This window comes from Platalea leucorodia (assembly GCF_965183815.1).
Source record: "Platalea leucorodia genome assembly, chromosome: 6".
Lineage (NCBI taxonomy): Eukaryota > Metazoa > Chordata > Aves > Pelecaniformes > Threskiornithidae > Platalea > Platalea leucorodia.
This window is the reverse complement of record NC_138828.1, coordinates 60,393,680-60,415,741: the sequence shown is the minus strand read 5'-3', so window position 1 is coordinate 60,415,741 and position 22,062 is coordinate 60,393,680. Positions and strand designations below refer to the sequence as shown.

General features: G+C 40.6%; 1 protein-coding gene across 1 annotated transcript; it reads left to right on the top strand.

Annotated features, from left to right (window-relative positions):
* Positions 1-4,773: 4,773 nt before the first annotated feature.
* Positions 4,774-20,600, top strand: NSUN7 (NOP2/Sun RNA methyltransferase family member 7; the record flags this gene model as incomplete). Its single annotated transcript, XM_082315905.1, has 11 exons — positions 4,774-5,086; positions 5,473-5,531; positions 6,928-7,058; positions 8,243-8,395; positions 9,678-9,861; positions 12,606-12,816; positions 13,460-13,603; positions 14,179-14,280; positions 14,840-14,957; positions 18,220-18,337; positions 19,998-20,600. 11 exons carry the CDS (start codon positions 4,774-4,776, stop codon positions 20,598-20,600), a joined length of 2,136 nt encoding a protein of 711 aa, XP_082172031.1.
* Between the last annotated feature and the right edge of the window lie 1,462 nt (positions 20,601-22,062).

Here is a 22,062-nt window from a genome sequence, read left to right as displayed (position 1 = left end):
CCCATATTTTCAGGATTTCCAGCCTTGTAACTGGTGGCGTTTCCATGCAGTTACAAATGCGAGTGTGGGTAAGATTTGTTTTTTGAAGTGGTCACGGAGTTTACAAGAATTAACGCTGTTTGGGGAATTAAAAAGTTTTTTTTTTTTTTTTAAAACCAAGACAAAGCGAGAACGGGGACACGCGAGCAGCTCTTGCTGCCGGCGGCAGGGATTTTTGCAAAGGTCCAGTCGCGGCAACCCTTGGGAAAGGCAGCTCGCACACAGACGCGCCGTTGCCAGGGTGGATCTTGGCATTTTGTTGTGGCTTCTTAACCACTTATGCGGCTCTTGGAGGATCTCTAGCGGGAAGGGCCGGGCCTGGCGCCCGCAGCCGGAGCCCCAGCGCAGCAAGCCCTGCTCGGGGGCCAGGCGGGACCCAGCGCTGCGGGCCCCGCCACCGCCGCCTCGCACCGCGCCCGCCACGGCCCGAACCAACGCCGCCGGCCCGGAGGGGGGCCGCTGGCGGGAGGCGAAGGCAGGCGGGGGAGCTGGGGGAACTGCGCGGGCGGAACCCCCCCGCCGGAGGACACAAGGTGGCGGCGTCCCGTCCCGAGCCCAACGGTCGCCAGCCGCAGCGCTGCCCAGCAGGTGGAACTGTGGGCGGGCCGCCCCTCCCGCCCGGGGCCGCCGCTCGCCTGGGCGGCCGAGAGCCGCTCGCCGGCGGGTAAGGGCTAGCGGCGGCGTGGCCGGGCGGGGTCCCGCTCCCCTGCCGGGCTTGGCGGGGTGTGTGGGTAACTGTAGCCGCGGCTGCCCCGGGAGAGCCCCTCCGGCCCGGCGGCGGCGTGGGGCGGGCCGCTCGCGGGGGCCGCCTCTCCCCTCAGCGCCCGGCGCCACCGTCCCCAGAGGGAGATGCGGGCGGGAGAAATCCCCTCAGGACAAAAAGGGCCCTTGGGTTGCTGGTGAGGGGAAAGGCTTATAAGTTTCCCCGTCCGCACCTGTATGGTTTTGGTGGGGGTTGGTTGTTTCTTTAAGGCCTTGCAGCCCAGTGTTTCAAGAAACCCTTTGCGTGTTCATACAAAGAAGTGTGTTTTTTGTGTGTGACGACTATAAGCTGACGCGGACCGTTTCTCATGAATAAAGCCGAGTTGGGGAATGGTCTCATGGCCGACTTCCTTTCCTGACTTTCCTGATCTTCCCTCCCGCTTAGCTAACTGAAGTTGGGGACAGCAGAAGCTTTGCGATCCATTGAAGCTCTGTTCAGACAGCCTCGGCTGTTGTTAGAAAGCAGATGTGGTCATATATACCCGTAAGATAAGTAAGAAAAGAACTACAGTATATTTAATGTGAATTAGTACTCGGTGGCCAGGCTGCCTGCTGTACCTGATAGAACACAGATGCTGTGGGGTTGTTTATTGTTTGTCTCTTTTCCTGAATTATATACTGGTAGAGGCTACTTATTTAGTCTGATTCAATTCCCCAGCCTCCTCTCTAGTTCCCACTCTGCTATTTGAAACCTGCAATCTTCTTATCTTTATTGGTATTGTTTGTACTTGGATAACAGTAACTTGTGTTACGGGAGTCTGTCTGCATCCATAACGCAGGTATTTTCGGAAGAGAGATTTGTACATCCCTTTGCACAGATAATGGGTACAAGAAGCACCCCCTTTGCCTTGTGATGGTACTGGTATTACTCCTCGAATTGTTGCGCGCACCGCGAGTTGTCCTGATCGTTGTCGTCAGTTTAGTGGATTATGACTTGGAAGCAGAAGTGGGGAGATAGATACTTTCTTGTCTGTTTTCTGTGCTTTCACAACCAATATTGTCCTGAGATAGGTACTCTAGGTGTCATGGAGAACAGCTGTCGAGTAACTATCCATTAAATTTTAGTCACAGGTGTCTTTAAGTTCCCTTCTTCTGCATACCCCGTTACCACTCGAACTTGCACATCTGATCAAGCTTAAGGAAAACAGTGTGGAAGTACATGGGCAAGAACTTGGAAACTTTATTGCAACAGCGAGTTTCTGCTTCCTAGATGAGGCAGTTGTACCTCTAGTCAGCCAGATCACTGGGAGTATGTATGTATTTTTAACATTGAATCAGTGTGCTAAGACTGTATGGAGGGATGCTGGATTTGGCTCCAAATCAGATTGGTTTAGCGCTTGTAGGACTCAGGAATATTATAAACTTTATTTTTTTCTATCCTCACATTCTTTCTTCATCTCTCTTCAACCACCTCCTAACACAACACATTCATGTTTCATTTGAAGATTTTCTTAACAATGGAAAAAAACCTTCTGAACTTTGAAGGCCATTGTCTGTTTTAGGAGAATGATGGCCTCCTTGGGACCTTGAGGTTTTTTTTTCCTCAACCAAGTAATCTGTTTCAGATTCAGCTCATTTCTTCCGTAGACAAAGGCAAGGTCTTTCTCTCTTCTTTAGTTCTTCCCAGCTGAGCTTCATATTAATCAAGCTTGGCGTTCTCTGCTTGGCACAGGGTTCAGCAATCCAAGCTGTGGTTTACAGTGTTGCAACCACGCAGTGTGTCTGCACAGGGTAGGGCACTGTCATCTCATCTTTATTAAGATATTTGTCTTTGGGGAAGGTATATTCATCAAATCATCTTAATAGCAGTGTGTCTTGCAGGTCAGCAAAAATGGCTTTGGCAAAGAAGTCACAAATGGTAATTGGGAACCCGACAAGTCTTCAAAGTCCTGACACCACAAACATTAGTTCACTTGCTACATATTCTAAAAAGGAATATTTTGTGTTCAGCCGGAGAAGGGGTTTGAGCTCCAGGTCCCTGTTAGATGCTGTCCTTGTTTCTGCAGTCATACACGTCTTCTAGTCAAATTAGTGTAAAACATCCAGAAAGCATTTATGATTTTTTTTTTCCTTTGTAAGCACAAGAGTTTGAATTTGGTTTAGGTAATCTGGTACTTTATTCTACTGAAGAATAGTGCTTTCTTTTGGTAGCGCTGCTTGTTCTGTTTCAATATGGCTTCATAAAGTGAATTTATGTTTGATCCATGAGTGCTGCCTCTAACACTAGGGATGTTGGAGCTTAACTCCCACCAGAAGAAGCTGTTTGAGGCCCAGGAGCTCTGTAAAGAGACATTAAAAGTTGCTTCTATAGGGTTAGCAGCTCTTAAGTTTTGGAGAGCAAATTCTGGGAAGGGAGAATGAGATGTGGCCTCCTCCAGGTGAGCTGCCAGAATTCAGGAAGCAACACTAGTCGGTTGTCTGGAGCATGCTGGGCTGGACGGACACTGACTTGTGCTGGTCTTGGGGAGGGGAGGAATGGGCTGAGTGTCACCCGTGTTGGGGAAGGAGAGTTTGAACGGGGGAATGCTGGCTCAGCGTGGGGCATTTCATGGCTGTCTGCTGGAGAAGTAACAGCTTTTGTTCCTCCTTTCCACTCCAACCCTCTGTGCTGCCATCCTCCTTCTCCACTGTATTTTGTGTGATGAGGGCAGGAAAGGGGAGAGGAAAAAAGGATGCTGAGCAACTACGTCTGACCCAGGGAGAAGAGGTATATAATTTATCATGAGGAGTGTGGGGAGTGCAGGGAAGAAGCTTGAGAATGGTTGTACTGAACTAAATTATGTAGCAAAATAGAAGATCCCTGCTGTTTGGTCGGAGTATCACCTTTTTTTGATTTTTAGACTGGCAAAAAGAACGAATTCTGCTATTCTGTGCTGTTAATCCTAAAATATACAGAACTATTTGTCAGCACCAGATCCATGCCTAGCTTTCTGTGCTAAAGCTGTTGAATTCCTCACAGTTCTCTTGTATTCTTCTTCCCCAGACAGGAAGACTAGCGTTTTGTTTGTTTGTTTGTTTGTTTTATCTTTCGTCAGTGCCTAAATTTGTCTTGGCTTAGCCCTCTTCTGAAGATTTAACCTGACTTCTAAGCGTCCAAGCATTGTCATAAATGGATGTTAGAGCAACCAGAGCAAGTAGGGTAAATCCAAGCACTGTGATGGATATACCTTAAGTAGGTTTTATATTGAACTTAAGCGTATTCAACTAACACTGGGGCTTTTTTTTTTCTTTTTCTTGAAGCCCTATTCCACCTCTGGGGAAGGTAATTTTTATTTTATTGTTTATGTAAGATGTGTAGAAAATTTAAGAAACGCACACGGGCTTATGGAGAGTTGGATAATACCTTCAGAGACTGTCAGAATGGATTTGCTGCATTTAAAATTGTGCTGTTTAGGTAATATATTAAATACATTAACACTTAGGTGATCTCTATTATCCATTTTTAGGAATAGATATGCTGTTTAGTGGACAAGTGTGTGGAATTCACTGCAGCTCTTTTCAAGATGGTTCTTCTTTGGAAGAGACGATGGCTGCTTTGAAATTTCTGTAGTGTCTTTTTATTAAGGGAGAATTCCTAGTAAGAGATACTACCCTGTCTGCAATAATAATGCTTCTTACTAGACGCAGAGAATCAAATCTCTGCATATAGTCTGTTTAGGATCATTTATTGTAAAGCAGTGGCCTCTTTGAAACAAGTAACCAGTCTTTGTATCTGCATTAGTGAAAATAAATAAGGTAAGAAAACTTCTCGACTACATGTAAGATGATAGACTTATAGAAGTATAGATGATATATGTATAAATGTATTTGCAGGATTAGAGCCTAAAAAAGAAAAAAAAATCTGTTGAAAACCTGAAAATGAAGGGAAAAGTATAGTCTAGTGAAAGAAAATTTCGTAATTCAATACCGACTTTGTTTTTTGCAGAGGCAGCAGGATTGTGGCTTGCACTTACACAATCAGCAACTGGAAAAATGCCAGGTTCTAAAAGTAACTTGGTGTCTTTACATGAGGATGTTATAAATGATACTTCAGACTTGAGTGAAATGAAAATTTCAGACGAAAAAGGATCTGTTGAAAAAAGAACAATGACTCTGATTGAGAAGAATGGCTATCATGACTCCGTATACATAAACGCAGCTAAGATTTTTCAAGGCATTCATACTGAAAAGCATAAGGATAGACTATTGGTGCGGTATGGTGATGACTCAGTATCTCCCATGCTGACTCTTAAAGATGAGTATTCCCAGCGTTTATCTTATGAACTGGCTTTCAGTGCTCTAAAATGTAAGTACAAAACTTTTCCAAGAATTCCCAACAGAAATGTTACGGCAGAGAAAATAGGGAGAAACAAAGTTTCTGCCTGACAGCAGAGATCTGGGGAATTTTTTGTTAAACTACAGGTTACTACTAGGCTACTCGTATCCCTCAAATATTTAAATATATCTAAGTGTTGTTAGCATTTTGTGAAATCAAATGTTTAAACTCTATACTTTTTCATGTAAAGGAATTATACTTATTTAGAGTTGCTACTGTTTGTGATTGAATTTGCCCTTAATTTTCATGATGTTTAAACTTTCAGCTTTTTCTTTAGTGATTTATATGTTTTTTTTTCTTCCATAGAATCTTGTAGATTTCATTGCATAACTTGTCAGTATTTTCTTTTTTTGCAGATCAAGATCTTCTTGAAGAAATATTGTTGCATAGTTGTGTTTACCCATGCCAGTCAATAGTAAGTGAACATTTTTGTGAGGAAATAAATATTGTATTTTCTGAGTTGATGTAATTAGAATTTTTTCTGAGGATTCTGCAACATTCTTCAAAACAACATTTGATGTTTTGAACTATAGGGTAGCCTGAGACTGAAATACTGCTGTCCTTCCTAATTAGTTGTGTAAACCATCAAGCTTCAGGGTACTAGATATGTTGTTTGTGAGCTTCTTGTTGCACCTTACTGCTGGGAATCAAAACCTTCAAAGAAAGAAGGTAGGAGAGTGAACCATAATGCTTACTGCAGCGTAATACTTTCTCAGTGATGTTGTCCATGAGCCAGTCCATGTCTATGTGCTTTCCTTCCCTGCTGTGTCCCCTTGTGAGTGGGGAAAAAAGTGACGTTCCCTTCCTGTCCCTGGGGGCTGGAAAGCGTGGAGTGAACCCCATCAGACGAAAGAATGCATTGAACCCGTGTTTCATTTCCTGGACAAACTGTATTGTGTACAAATATTGTACTTGGACTGGCAAAAATTGGTTCAGTTTACTCTCTCAACATGCTTTCCTGCTTTGACATTAAAGAAAATTTAAAGCTGGCAGAGTAATCTGCTGTTCCTTCCAGTTTAGTCTTTGATGCCTTTGAAAATTACAAGATGAATTTGAACTGATGCTATTTGTAGAGATTGATGTAAGCAGGCAAACGTTCTAACACATTTGATTTTTGGCTTGTTTTTGTAAGGAAGTAAGACTTATGTGGTAACATTTTGTGTTTGGTGGTATTTCCCTAATAACTTGAGTTTTTGAGCTAATTTTGGTCGTATTTGTAAGAAGGTAAGAATTTTTGAAGGCATAAGAACCGTAGGAGTTTCATGAAAGGAGGTGGACAAGAGTAACCGAAGTACTGTTAATTACTGTCCCTAAGAAGGAGATGCTCCCTGTTTTAAACATTTAGACATGGGAAGGAGATTTTGCATTTGTCCTAACTGCAGAATGGTTATTATAACTGAGCTTATCGGTTGTGACATACCGAAGAATCCCACAAGAGACAAATTGATAGACAAGAAGTTTTTGTTAGCTTAGCTATTCAAGGAACTACTTTATGAGGAAAAAATAATTTCAGAGTTTAAATTCTGATAACATTAAAAGTTGTTAAGATACAGTATATTATCTGTGTGTATGGAGAATGTTTAATTTTGATAAGCTAAGTAACATTTAGGTTGTGTATTTGAGTTTTAAAAAAATTCTTCAGTGTTTTACTAACTCTCCATGAGGAATTACTTTCATATTCTTACAAATAAGCGTTTCACTGGAGTTTTTAATGCCTCTTCCACAGGAGACTGCTGTTTGATAGGGATCTTTTTGCAGAAGCAAGGCATGCTTTGTGTCACTTTCTCTATCCAGTTGCTTTTCTGTTGCAGCCAGATGAATTAACCAGCTTGCTTGTTGTGATGCTTTATGATCTACAAGACCGAAAGTTTCAAGCACGAGAGATTTTAGATGAAGGGGAACCTGTAGCAGAAGTTCGGAAAATAGAGCGTTATCTATACAGGTATACATGCTAAGAACTTTTTTTGTTGATATATATTAGCAGAAATACAGATTTGTATAACTACTGGCTTTTTTTTTATAATTGTCAATATTACAGATGTCTTTCAGCTTCAAATTTTATGGGCTTTGTTTTTATTTTTAATGAGAACCTAGTTTGAAGGGAAACTTTCATATTCCTATAGTTAAGAAAAATACAGCTAACAAACCATCTTTATATTGTAGATTGTTTTGCTAGAAAAAGGTATCTTACTTTGGAGTTGTTGAAAGTTTTTTCATACAATTTTAGACAAGAAATTAAATACTCAGTAAACATTCATAAATATGAGTGTAATAGAGTCAGGAGATCATGGAATGGAATAATATCCATTTATTTAGCAATACTGCTATTATGGAACTTTGTTAAATATTTATTATTTTAAGTAATTAGAACAAAAAAAAGAGGGTATGCAAAATAAGCATTTTAAGTAGTGTTCAAGTATTTCTTTCGTCAGTCTGTTGATGAACTCAGCAGGCATTTCTTGGACAAAATTGTGTTGCTGCTGGATTTAGAATAGCCCAAAAAGTTCATGAATATCGTAAGTGCAAGGTATTCCTGGAGGGCAGTAAGTAATACACCTTTACATCTGAAGTAGCTCACCAGCAATTTTTATTTACTTTGAATTATCACATATCAAGATTATGCATAAAGCTTGTGGGGAAAAAAAGACTGGGAATATTTCCTCTGAGATTTTCGTGTAATAATAATAAAACTGACTCCTGGTTGTCATCATACTTGTGTTGTTTCTGTACACATTTAGAGGTCAGCTTTCATCAAATGCTCATTCTGCACATATATGTATTTATATCTTCCAACATACAAAAAAATCTGATGATTGTATTCCACAGATTGCGTTTGGGTTTTTTTTGGCTGAGAAAATTGATGTATTTGGGAGTCATCTGTCATAATTCCAGTCCTGTGTGCATTGAAGTAAAACAGTCTTAGCTATGTACTACTACCTTCCATCTACTGTTGTCTGGGGTAGAAAATGTCCTATAACTGTGTATTTTCTGTAGCAGCTTGCAAAATGAGGCCTCACTTTTGGTTTTGGTTTCTGAGCAAGATAGTATTGTAATAGAAATATTGCATATTAATAGCTGGTGTAAACATTTATAAAACTTACTAAACTTGTGGTTGTGTTTTTGTAGTTTTAGGACCAAATTGGCAGCTGCACTAGCAAGATGTCGCATCAAACATGATGCTCTTTCAATTGAATGCATTCTGCCAGAAGCCGTACGGAAGCAGGAGCAAAGGGCTTCTGCTTTACCTTTATGTGTTTGGATAAACACATTTAAAATCAGGTGGGGTCTTTGAAGTATCATCTAATATTGTCGTTTGTACATATGAGGTGATATAGTTTGCTACAGACTTGTTTTAGAATTTCCAGGTTATATTATTACCAGTAATTTAAGTTTCTTCTAGTAAATTCTGCTTAGTCCAGCAACATTGCCTTATGTTTGTTTGTAGTTTTTGTATATTGCAATAATGGTATTCATAAAGTCTAAAAAAAGTTGTGAAACAGTTTTTCTTACTATTCTGTTGCTTGTGTGGGTCTTTCACAAAATAAATGAGGAAGTAAAGTTAGAAAAAAATATATGGGTGAGTAAACTCTGTGACGAAAAATAGAGAAAGAGAAAACTTCTTTAAAAGGTGCGTGTATTGCTGTAAGCCATAACATTGGCAAAGCATGTTAAGACAGATACAATACTTAAAACTGGTGTTTATTCTGTAAGGATAGTGTAAACTTGAAATAAAAATACACTTTTAAAAATCCTTATATTCAGTGGGCTACTATATATGTACACTGATGTCCCCAGTTCTGTGCTGGTACATGAACCGTACCAGGTTATCCTGTTATCAATTTTGTTAGACAGGTAATCCATTTTATCATGTTTTCAAGAATTCTTTTTTCATACTCTTGTCTTAGGCCAGCGTTCTGTGCTTAGGTTATTGGCTCTTCGAGATGTGTCTTACTCTGGTTGTGGTTTTGCAACCTGTAACTAGGACTGAGCTAAAAGCTGCTGCATTGACCCTACGTTCAATGTACCGTATAAGCTTATGGCACTGTCTGAGACTGCATTTCAGCAAACAAGTCTTGGTGTATATACCTTTAAATCTTTATGGTATTTGAATTGCAAACCTCAGCATTTATGCCTTTATTACATTTACACAAGGATTATTTCAGATATCAGCCATTAAATTCATTGGCGAGCTGGGCTAAATTGCAAACAATTGAAAGAACTAAACTATTCCAGCAGTCAATTTGCTGCAGTGTCTCCTGAGCACATGGACATTTATGTTTTGATGCTTTGGATCATCCTCTGGAGACACATACCTCTTTCTTAATTTAGTTTATCAGACGTATTAACTTAATTGTTTCAAACCAGAATTTATGTGCCTAAAGTAGAGTGAATTCCCCTCTTGCATTAGGCAGTATTGCATTTATATATACATATACACACACACACACACACACACACTCTCTCACTAAAAAAATAAGGGGCAAAAATCCATATAATCAATGTGAACTATATTGCTTAAGTAACTGTTGTATATTTAATAGCCAGAGTTGTATGTTAACAGCCTTGAAGATGTTTTCAGAGATTTGAAGAAGAAGGGATTCACGAGAGTTGAAACTGTGTCAGACTTTGACCATTATACCTACTGTGTGGACCAACATTGCCACGATGTATTGGTTTTTCCTTCCTCTCTTAAAGAAGAACTGCTTAATTTAGATCTTTTTGCAGATTGCAAACTCTTACTGCAGGTGAGTTGATGTCACCCTTGAGTAACATGATCTGCAAACTAAAATAACGCTTTGCATTAGAATGAGGTCATGTATTGTGTGCCTGTCCTATTAAATCAGTCAGGCAGCAACATACTCTCATAATGTTTTGGACATTTTTAATATTCAGAAGGTTAGAAAATGTTTCACTTAGTAAATTTAGCATGCAAATGTTAATGCTTATAATTGATAGCTACAAGTTAGTAGAATGTTTTAAATTTAATCTTAACACTGGTGAAATAAACATCAAAAGTGGTCAAAGAGGCAGTCTCACTTCTGAAAATGTGAGGAAAGTTTCTATGTAACTCTATATGCGTTACCCCCTGTTAGTAGGTAATGGTATGCTAATATTGTAATATCTCTTCCTCTTCAACTGCCTATTTGTGATGGAATGATGATGCTTCTTTGTAGTTTGTGCAGTGTAGTTCCTAAATTTCCATAAACCCCACTGGTATTTTTCCTGCCCTGCCATCATTAGCCTTTCCAGGCAAGATTGATCGGAGGTTCCTGTTGTAGAGCGGTCGTTTGGAGTAACCGTGCAACAACATACAACCACAAATTACCCGAAGCGTCTGATGATTCTTGAGTGCTTAGCAGAAACATTTCAAAGGGCATTTTCACTTGATGCTTAGCATTTTCTGGCAATTTTAGCCTTGTTGTGGTTTAATCACAGCCGGCAGCTAAGCACCACACAGCCGCTTGCTCACTCCCCCCCTGGTGGGATGGGGGAGAGAATCGGAAGAGTAAAAGTGAGAAAACTCATGGGTTAAGATAAAGACAGTTTAATAGGTAAAGCAAAAGCCGCGTGTGCAAGCAAAGCAAAGCAAGGAATTCATTCACTACTTCCCATGGGCAGGCAGGTGTTCAGCCATCCCCAGGAAAGCAGGGCTCCATCACGCGTAACGGTTACTTGGGAACACAAACGCCATCACGCCCAATGTCCCCCCCTTCCTTCTTCTTCCCCCAGCTTATATACTGAGCATGATGTCATATGGTATGGAATAGCCCTTTGGCCAGCCTGGGTCAGCTGTCCTAGCTATTGTCCCTTCCAGCCTCTTGTGCACCTGGCAGAGCACGAGAAGCTGAAAAGTCCTTGACTAGTGTAAACTCTGCTCAGCAAGAACCAAAACATCAGTGCATTATCAACATTATTCTCATCCTAAATCCAAAACACAGCGCTCTACCAGCTACTAAGAAGAAAACTAACTCTATCCCAGCTGAAGCCAGGACAGCATCACACAGTGCTTACTCACTCCCCCCCGGTGGGATGGGGGAGAGAACCGGAAGGGTAAAAGTGAGAAAACTCATGGGTTGAGGTAAAGACAGTTTAATAGGTAAAGCAAAAGCCACGCACAGAAGCAAAGCAAAGCAAGGAATTCATTCACTACTTCCCATGGGCAGGCAGGTGTTCAGCCATGTCCAGGAAAGCAGGGCTCCATCACGCGTAACGGTTACTTGGGAAGACAAACGCCATCACTCCGAATGTCCCCCCCCTTCCTCCTCCTTCCCCCAGCTTTACATGCTGAGCATGATGTCATATGGTGTGGGATAGCCCTTTGGTCAGCTGGGGTCAGCTGTCCCAGCTGTGTCCCCTCCCAACTCCTTGTGCACCCCCAGCCTCCTCGCTGGTGGGGTGGGGTGAGAAGCAGAAAAGGCCTTGACTCTGTGTAAGCACTGCTCAGCAATAACGAAAACACCCCTGTATTATCAACACTGTTTCCAGCACAAATCCAAAACATAGCCCCATACTAGCTACCGTGAAGAAAATTAACTCTACCCCAGTCAAAACCAGCACACAGCCTCAAAGTTTATTACCCAACTTACAAAATAATTCAGTATTCAATATTCAATTTCAGTATGTATATTTTGAATAGAAGACTTGCAAAAAAGAACTATACATGAGAGCCCCATAGGTCATGGGAACAAATTCTCAGTCTTGCTATGTAAGAAAATTCAAAGTGAGGAAACAGAACTGTCAAAAACGCCATCTCTCTTTGTTGGGGTAGGGTGGTACTTGAATGCTGTAAGTGGATATGTGGACATGGATGTGAACTTAAAGGTTTAGTGGTTTGGTTTTGGGTTTTTTTTTCTCCTTTGTCATCAGTGTTTGCCAGATTTGGTGCAAAACACGGTACCTGTGGTCCGTATCTTCACTCTTTGCCTTTTAAAGTAATTTGATGGAGATAATGTTTGATATATCTCTTTTTATCACCTGTAGTATGAGATAATTTACTCTTGTTGAGAGGTCCCTGTGCTTTCTGCATTCAAATCTGCCTCTGCATTGTTCAAATTTCAGGGCTTCATTTCTCCTATAATTGTCGTCAAGAGCTATGTGAATGGTTTTGCATTTCTCTGTTAAGCTGCCTCTGAGGATGAATTCCGCATATCGTGGCCTATGTTTGTCTTTTTTGGAACTGGCTGTTGCTAAGAGTTCCTCCCCTTGGGGATGATACACACTCCCTTTATTTTCACCTATAGATATTATGCTTTCTTATGCATTAGTTAGAGTTAAATTATTTAAATTTAGTGAGGGACTTAATAAGACGTTTTGTTTTGTGCTTTATTTAATTCTATATTAGCAGCTATCCCTGATTAGTTTTTCTCCTCCCTTCTTTCCAGGTTGTCATGAGAACAATGAAATACTTTCCTAATTAGGAAAAGAAGGTTGGCATTCATAGACACCAAATTAGTTGGTCATACTTAATTTTTGTGTCATTATTTTCTAGGATAAGTCTCGCAGCCTTGCTGTACACTCTGCACAGGCGCTGTTGAATACAGGTGACGACATTCTAGTGGCTCACGTAGGTTCCCACCTGACCATTGCCCACATGTCAGTGCTGACAAATCACAGCATGTCCAGAATTTTTGTTTGTGGTGTGAAATCTTCAGCAAAAGCAGCGGAACTGAGGAACTTGTTCAGTCACATGGAATGTAAAAGTAGGTGTTGAAACAGTTGGTATGCATAAAGCGTTGTAATATAGATGTTTGTGATACCTATAGATACGGTGTAATTCCGTCTGAGTTCAGAGATCCCTTGTTTGAGGACTTGGGGAGGGCAGTAACTTATTTTTTGTCACAAGGTGAACTGACAGCTCTTCAGCTACAATCGAGTTAATCAAAGGTTGCAGATTAACCCTGTCATAGATGCAAGCTCCCGAAATGTCAGGGTGAATTTTTCCATATAAGTAGTTACTGTATAGCAGTTGGTGTAGCTGGTAGCTGGGAACTTGTGGGTCCATTTGTTTGGTGTCTTGGTTGTTGCTTTCATTCTGATTTTCAGCTGTTTGAGGGTGTTAATCCAAAACCCATGCGCTTGTCCAGTTTACCCAGAGGACGCGATCAGAACAGAATGCCACAAGACTCTGGAAGCCCTTTAGCAGTCTTTTCGGTGGAGGATGCTAAGGTCTAGCTAGGCCTTCAATCTCTTTGAAACCAGTGGGGCATACTTTGGAGGATCTGGGTCTGGCAGGCTCTGGCTCTGTGGAAGTCTGCGTAACACCACTGTCTCTTCACTTTATCACATTAAAATCGGGCAGGCTTGCTTGCATGTAGAACTGTTGAGTTTTCCCCTTTTTTCCAGATATTCAGTTGTTAGAGGAAGACTTTACTGAGATTGGACCAACAGACCTGAGACTTCAAAACGCAAAAGTTATTTTGCTGCTGCCACAATGCTCTGGGCTGGGTGTTGGCAATCCAATAGACTTTATTTTAAATGAACACGGAGGTAACTTTTGATATGATAGCTGGCTCGTGCTTTCTGGTAGAAATAGTATTCAAGTATTGTGGTCTGGACATTGTAGCTGCTTCAGTAAACTGTATCATTTTATAAAATAACCCTTTCCTTATTTTAACTACTATAAAGCATATATATTAAATAACTTGCATAATTCTGTGGGTCTGCTTCAAGTCGATAGTATGAAGTTTGAGGGTTATTCAGGGGAGCAGAGTGTATATAGCCTTTCTTTTAAAGTAAAAAGACTACAGGCAGAACAGTTATTTCAAGATACTAATGTGTATATAATTTTCCATTGATTACATTCCTTTATTGACTGTTTTACGTATAAGTCTATTCCCTGTACAGTTTTCATTAAATAGAAGCAAATAAGAGGCAGTAGTAATTACAGGTAAAGAGGGAAAGAAGAATCATTGAGGCACTCCTTGGTATTGTAATTTGTAAAACCTACCTTCCCACTGCACTAGTAATAACCCAGTCTGTCACCAAAGCATTTTCTGCAAACAACTGAGTTTTAAGACACTAATACAAGTTGCAATAACAAATTTACAACTCTTTGCGTTTAGATGCAGGCTTGCTAAGAGACGTTTTCCAAGGATCTGTATCTGAGGATAAACTCTGTATTCTTGCTGAGAAGCAGCTTAACGAGTTGAGGCATGCAATGCAATGTAAGTGTGCTAGCTCTCTGATTTCTGGGAAGACGTTGTGCTATCAACTCCATTGTGCTATCACCAGTTTTTGTACAGCTAAAAATACACTGATTACTCTATTAGTTAACAGTAAGTGTGTAACCAAACCCCCTAAATAATGATCTCCTCGAGTCTGAAGGTGTTTCTGCGTCCTAGTATTCACCAGCCATTAATAGAATAATCTTCAGCATTGTGGAGAGAACTGGCTTACTGGCTTAGTCATACTCTGCTTTGGAAAAGTTGTAAATGTAGTCTGACTCCATCTTCACGCTGCCACTTTCTCCCCCCCTCCGTTGGTCGCTGTGTGAAAAGACTGGATGCAGCTCTGAATTTGTGCTGAAATCTGCAAATACTTGAAAAGATTTTAATTATTAAAAAACACTAGAGATTGAATGCTAAAGCGTGCAGGAGGATATATTTTGTTGGTAAAAGTGACATCCAAGCATAATTTTTATGATGCTTTCAGTCCTTAATAAAACCACTGTGTGCATGAGGAATTTGAACAGTGGAAATTTTTGTTTGTGTGTTTGTTTTGTAGTTAACGCAGTACAAGGTATTGTTTACTGCACTTGTTCAGTTTACCCAGAAGAAAATGAACTAGTAGTGAAAAAAGCACTGGAATCTGGCGTGGAAGGAAATAAAGTACAACCATATAGGTATGGAATGAGTAGTTTTGTCTATGGAAAAATTAAAGTATAACTTTAAATTGTAGCATAATTCTTATCCTAGACTGATCTGTGTCTTGCATTAGGTTAACATTTAAAATATTTTTTGCTGCCTCTCAGTACTCTCGTAACATCAAAAGGAATGGAATAAGTAGCATCCTCTTGACTTTTTCAGCTAATATTTTTGTTCCCATCTGAAACTGAGATGGGAGGGAACTTGCTAGCATGCTCTCAGCTTCAGACCTAGAACGATCAGTTCCAAAGGAAAAAGAAACCAAGCCTTAAAATGTGAGAATGAGACAGAAGAATTAGGACCTCTGCTGTAGGATTGCTCATCCCTGTATTCAGATGAATGACTTTTGGGGGGACAGGTTACAGTAAGGGAACATCCTGTGCAATCATAACAAATACAAATATATATGAAAAAAGCACATGTTTGTGTATACTTTATACTGTATACAACCTGTCAGCTGTCAGCCCTGTCAGCTGGAGCAATTGTTAAAAGACTGATGGGTACTTTCTGCATTTTCCTTTCAGTTACAGCAGATAAAAGCAAACAGTTGGTACTTGCTTGCACACAGATATAATAGTTGATTACAGGATGCAGGTTAAAGAGTTTCTTGAAAAGCCAAAAGCACAGGAGAGTAATACTGTACTTTTAGATTTTTATATGATCTTAGATGATGTTAATGACTCGGCCATCGTGGGGAAACGTACTGTGGTTCAAGATACCATTCAGTGTATTTAAATTTTGCATGATTAACATGGTAAATGTTAACTGTGGCCAGTCCAAAGAACTTTAAAAAGAGGTATGTTACACATAATGTTAAGATACAGGACAACAAAATGCATTTTTCTTGCAAATCACCGATAGAAAAGAGCAGCCTGCTTCAAATTTTATGCTAAATGGGATGAAATCAGGGTATGCCTTGCCAGTGATGCTATGCTAGTCCAAAAGCACTTATGGACTGCTGCTGTAAACTGTTTTCCTTTGGGATTTGAAATTTTGTGAAGTCTGACATGTCTTGACATCTATGCAGCTATTACTCTGTGGGGAGAACTAGGGGGACCTTGGAACATAAAGGTCTCTGAATTATTTGAACACAAATAATACATACATTTATGATATACATAACAGAATTTATAAAAAAATGAGATTTTTTTTCCAGAGCTTTGATTTTTTTCAGAAAAAAATTCCCCCTTGTCTAAAACATTCCTCCTCTCCGCAAAGCCAAAACAAAATCTATTCAGTGTTTTGCAGAAACATCATGAAACTTGTCAGAACACCAAATTATACTTTTACTTTCAAATACGAGGCAATCTCAGATGTTAAGAAAGGGAGAATAAAAGTACATGAGGATTTTTGCAGACGTGAGCAAATTTGTGACTGAAGACTGACTGAACTTCATAAACGACGATTCCAGAATCGGTTCCTCCTTCGCTGTCACGCATCTATCTTGGATGTTTTCATGCCTCATTCTTGCTACAATAAAGCTGCTGGTAACCAGCACAAACAGAGCAACAATAGGACACCACAAACAAAATATATAGCGTTATTATGCTTGTCTCAAGATGAAAGCTCAAGCCATTTAAGATGCATGTACTACTTAACGACAGTTCCTTGTATGCCTGCCTTAGAATTAATTAGGCAGCTTATTTGGCTAACAGAATGCAGGATAGAATGAAAAACTCCTGCAGAATTACTAGCCCCTGTGTTCACAGCAGTGGCTTTCTGAGGCAAGTTACACTAACAACACACCCTGTGTCATCATCACAGGTCTACATAATATTAATTTCCTTTTCCAAGAAAATTGAGGGTATTCAGGAAACTCTTACAGAAGTTGTGCTTATGTATATTACGTCTTTCGGAATGACTCTGCAGTGCTGGAGCGGTGCTGAACAAAATACGGCTGTGCTGGAGTTTGGGGTGATAGAGCTGGTCTTAGGGCTGCGACATCGTAAAGGTGGTTTCAAACGTGGACCCGCTGTCTAAGCTGAGCTTACCTTACGGATATGACAAACGGTTTGTAGCAAAGACTTTACCTTACACAAGGGTGCACATGGCGAACAGGTGTGTATAGAGGAGACGCTAAACCAGTCATGCATTTAGTTCCCTTCCGCTATCAAATTGGAGTTGATTTCTGCATCAATTTTCAGGGCCAGACCATCCGTTAAAGGGATTCCTGGTAACAGTAATCTGTATACATCAATCGAAGTAACGATTGTCTCTTCTTTTGCATTGGATGACCAAATCTGAAAGCAGAAATCTCCTATGTGTCATAGGGCATAGAATTTTATTTAGTAATGCTAGGAGGATGTGAGCCTCGTAGTCTGTTTTACCAGGTTCTGAGGGACATCATAGAAAAAAATTCGGATTAAAGTGAAATCTTGCCAACAAACAGTTTTGCAGACCTCCCATTAGAAATGGCCCAGCCAGCCAAATTAGGATACTGCTTACAAATATGGAATGCGCTTCTCTGTTACCACCTTGGAACAAAGCTCGCTCTCAAGAGGATCAATGCAGCATGAGGAGGGGCTGGATCTTAGAGGCCTCAGCAGTGCGAAGAGGAGGGGGTAAAAATTGCGTTAAGGATGTTGCGATAGCGTTTTCCTGTACTGAAACAGCTTAGTACCAGTTCAGCAGCCTATGAGCCAAGGCCTTGAGGCCTGTTTGTAACAGCTAGGGATTACTGGAGTACAGGGAGAACGTGAGAGAAGGCTGGGTCTCCCTTCCTCACTGATGCACTGCAAAACTGTAAATTTGAAGAAGCAGCACTCAATTATTACAAATAGGGGAATTTTTCTAACCCAAGATTTTTAGCTTAGGTCGATACATTATTTATTATGAGCATATACTTAATAACTCAAAGTGAACACCTTTACAATTTCTGTGTACTGCTCAGTGTTTTCAGAGCATTCCCCAACTTCATGGACAACTTGATAATCCAGTAATTGCAGACCTGAGAAAGAACATAGTTGTTAATTATGTTCATACATATTTATTATGGGGTGGTGAATATACTTAATTATTGGAAAAAAGTAAATGGGTATTTATTATTGGAAAAAATGGAAAAAAATTTCTAAAAAGCTGAATTCTCATGTCTGTCTTGAATTGCAGTTTTTTAAAATTAAGATAGGGCTCTATAAGACTGTCATAAAAGACATAATTTGGAAATTACTTTTAATATTTCCTTGCTTATTTCCCTTTATATCCTTAAATATTATTTTCTGGTCATTCATTTATTTTTTACAGGCTTATTCCTCCTGTTTTTTCTACTTGCTCCAATTCAACGGCTTCCACTGAAATTTTTTTCAAAATGGAGCCATCGGAAATTTCCAGTGGCTGTTTTCTAGCTATTCTAGCAAGAGAGGTAAGCTGAGAAAATGACCCTTTCAAAGCACTCTACAAAAAAAGAATATTGCCATTTTCCATAAAAGACTATATGAAATGGAACACTTAAAAAAAAATTTCCTAGCTGTTCTTCGGTTGTCTTAAGAACAAAGCATGGGTGAGCAGTTGAAACGTGCGACTCCTAGAGTTTCATGCTGAGCCCAGCTTTCCCACACGTGCCTTTTCTTCTGGAGCTGTTCGTGGTCAGAGCAGTTTCTTCATCTAAGTCGGTGCTGGGAACATCTAGAGGAAATAAATACATCGTTGCTGTCACACCTTGGGATGAAATACACAGCTTGATTAGACCCACGATAAATGGTGTCCAGTAAAGTTATTTGGTATGTCTGTATGTGTCACCGGGATTTGCCAGTATCCAAGCAGACAGTGTCACCCGTAGGGTGAATAAAATAGCTATGAATATGTTTCCTTCCAAAACTACGGCATATGCAAATCTGGCTTGAAAAGCAGGGGGCTTTGGCTGAATAAATGGAAAAGTCTTGGCGTGATTCCTGAGGAAAGGCCTTGAAGGGGTGGTTTGCGTCTCTGAGCATCAACATTTTCCTCTTGTGTCTGAGAAAAGCAGGACTTTTTTCACCAAAAGAGGAGGGGGGGGGGGCTAATTAGAATTTCATTGAAAATTAAAGATATGAGATCTTGTTTGGTTATTTGTACCTCTTTCTGTCATACCGCAATTACAGCGCTTGAAAGAAGCTTGTGTCTTGGGGGAATTAGAAGAGATGATTTTATTAGAGTAAGAGAATCGCACATGAAAAGTCTTTCAAGTTACCTATTATTGACCTCTTTCTTTTCAGCGTAAAATATTTTTTAACCTGGCTCCCTGAGCTAGTAAGTCTTAGTTAATCATGCTGTGTACATCCACCTATCATATTCTCTTCCTCCAGAAAAAAACCCTTCTGTTTCAGGTACTCGATTTGAATAATTTTTTTAATCAAATTCTAAGGCACAGAAGCAATTGCTCCTGGTGATCCTGGAAATGAACGTTTTCTGCAAGGCAGAAATCGTATGCTTTTAATTTAAACTGAAATTTCTCATTTACAGAAACCCTATTCTTAGCTAGTTATAAACAGTTTCTTCCCCATTGCTTCTCTTTACACATTTGGATGGTGACCTGGTTCCTAGTTAATCTAGTTTGAGAGTTCCTTGCGTATGTATTATGAGCAAGGATTTTCATTATCATGAAAATTATTCATGTTTAGCATTATTGATAATATTTCTGTATTTTAGTTAATACTTCTGATGATACACACACATTTTATTTTTATATATATATATATATATATATATATATATTTGCATGTTATTACAGCCACATTAGAGAGCAAGTCAATGTGAGAGACGTGTAGTACAAAGTCCAGAATTCAGTTTCCCCTCCTCAGGCCTGTAGAGGGCAAAGTCTCTGAAGAGCAAATTCTCAGAGACCTCTTCACGCAACAGTCACGTTCTCAATTTCTGGAATCAATGGTTTGGTTAGCGCTTACCACACGTGACTCGTGTCTGTCTGCTAGATTCTGCCACAGTTTTCTTGTGGAGTAAATGCTGAGGAATCTGGGATTAAAATACTAAGTTTGCAGCTCTGTGTTGTGCCTTAGATTTATTGTTGTTTCCTTTGAAATTTTCAGAAAGAATCTTCTGAAAATGTGTCTGTTAAAGACGTTTTGGCTCGTGCTGCAGCAAAAGGACTACTAGATGGCATTGCTGCAGTAAAATCAAAGGACGAGGAGAAAAAGCGACCAAAAGTAGCACAGCATAGAAGCATAGAGCCAAAGACTGCAGCGTTCCTTCACCATCACACTGTACCTAATATTAAGGCTGAGGTTTCCGTGTCTAAAGCAGCCAGTAACGTACAACAAAAGAACGCGACCCGAACAAGCAGCTCCGTTCAGCTGAAGAAATCCGTCGGCCCCGTTTCAGACAGAGCTCTGCCCAGAGCGCTGAAGCACGCGTCTCGCGTGTCACCCGCGGGCAAGGCGTACGAAAGGCAGCCGCTTGCTAGGAAGGCGCGTGCAGAACGTAAGAGGCTTGTACTGAAGCTCGTGGAAATTGTTTTCCCTCCAGAGATAACGCCCTACGTCGGCGCGCAAGGAAACAAACCCCGGACAGCAGGTCAGCATTGCTTCCAGGGCTGGACTGGAGGAAAGGGTTTGAGGGGTAGGGTCCTTCCACCGCCTCGGTCTAAAGCGGTGAGGCCAACCGCGCTGAGCCATCCTCGACCACGGCTGTAAGGATCTTCACGCTTTGCCCTAACTTAACAGAAAAGGTAAGGATTCCTGTAGATATTCATCCATACAGTAGTTGGATTACAGGATATCTTTACGCAGGATAATCTCGCTGTGGGAAAGAGATATATTATGGGATATCTGCATGGAAATAAATGTCCGTGTTAGTAATTTTAAACTGGTAATCACACTTCAAAGTGACTGCAGCTCAGCTGCGTAAGGGTGATTGATAGACCATTGCGGGGAGCGAGGTCAAAAAACTGGAGCTTCTTGCTATACGCTTTAAAGCGACAAGGCAAAGCGTACATTTCCCATGACCTGCACAGATCTGTAGGGATCCTCAATTTCAAAGTGGTTTTTTTAAAGTGAGAGTGCATTCTGCAAGTGGCTATTTTTCTTTACAAGTGCTAGATACCATTTTTTGCGAGTTACCATTTAGCCTGTGACACAGGAAAGCCAGCCTTGCACCGTAAGCAAGTTCGCCTTTATTTCTAAAACTGGACGTGAACGTCTGCACGGGCGAGTGGCCAAGTGCACTAAAGCCCACGCGCAGGCCTTCCACTGCTTACTCCCTTGGTTTCTACTCAGGTGCGCTTCAAAATATTAACGATGAAAACTAGATAAAATATTCTCATGCTAAAAATACCGAATTGTCCTCATGATGTCGCATCAGCCTGTGCTGCTTTTCACCAAGTTTCTTAACACAAGCCGTTCTTAGTTGAAAAGAGCTGCTCTTGTCAAAGTATTTTTATAAACGTTACTGCCAGTCAGCTGAATAACGCCTGAACACAGAGAAGTTTGTCTTTCTTTGGAAACAGCTGTGGGCTTCCAACCTGCTCCCTCTTGCTAGCAAATATCAAATAAACTGACTGTAAAATCTCTACAGTTGTCCTATAATCTGAGCAGAAGATAAAGGGGACACACAGAGATGCTTTTAACAAGAATCTGATTTGGTATTAAATATGGACAGTATAAAGAAGGAAAACGGCAAACAATGACAGAATGACTGTAAGAAGAACCTCAGGAATTGTATTTATTTAGGTTATACGGTTGTAGAAATGAAACAAAGAAAGACAGCAGAGCGGCATAGAAGGGCAAAGGTGAAGAGAAGTTTTCCTCGAGGCAAACATTTAAGCCATTTGGTGAGAGTGTTGCCAGTAGCGCGGACAACGCGGTAGGGAATCTTAACCTATTTGACGTGTACCCGAGTCTGGGTTTAGAACATTTTCTCTGGCTGGGTCTAACATCTCTGTTTTTTTCCTCGCCCACAGCAGGCCATGCCGCTGGATCAGCACTACCTTGAGAAGAAAGGATGTGAATGGTGCTACACCAGCAGTGCAGACAGCGGGCTCTTGTTCATCAGATAAATATCGTTGCTTCACTCCGTCAGGGAAAATTTCTTTTCGCATTTTCACCTGAGGCAGCTGTCCTGTTGGAAGGCATCGCTCGCCTGCTCTGTTTCCCTGTG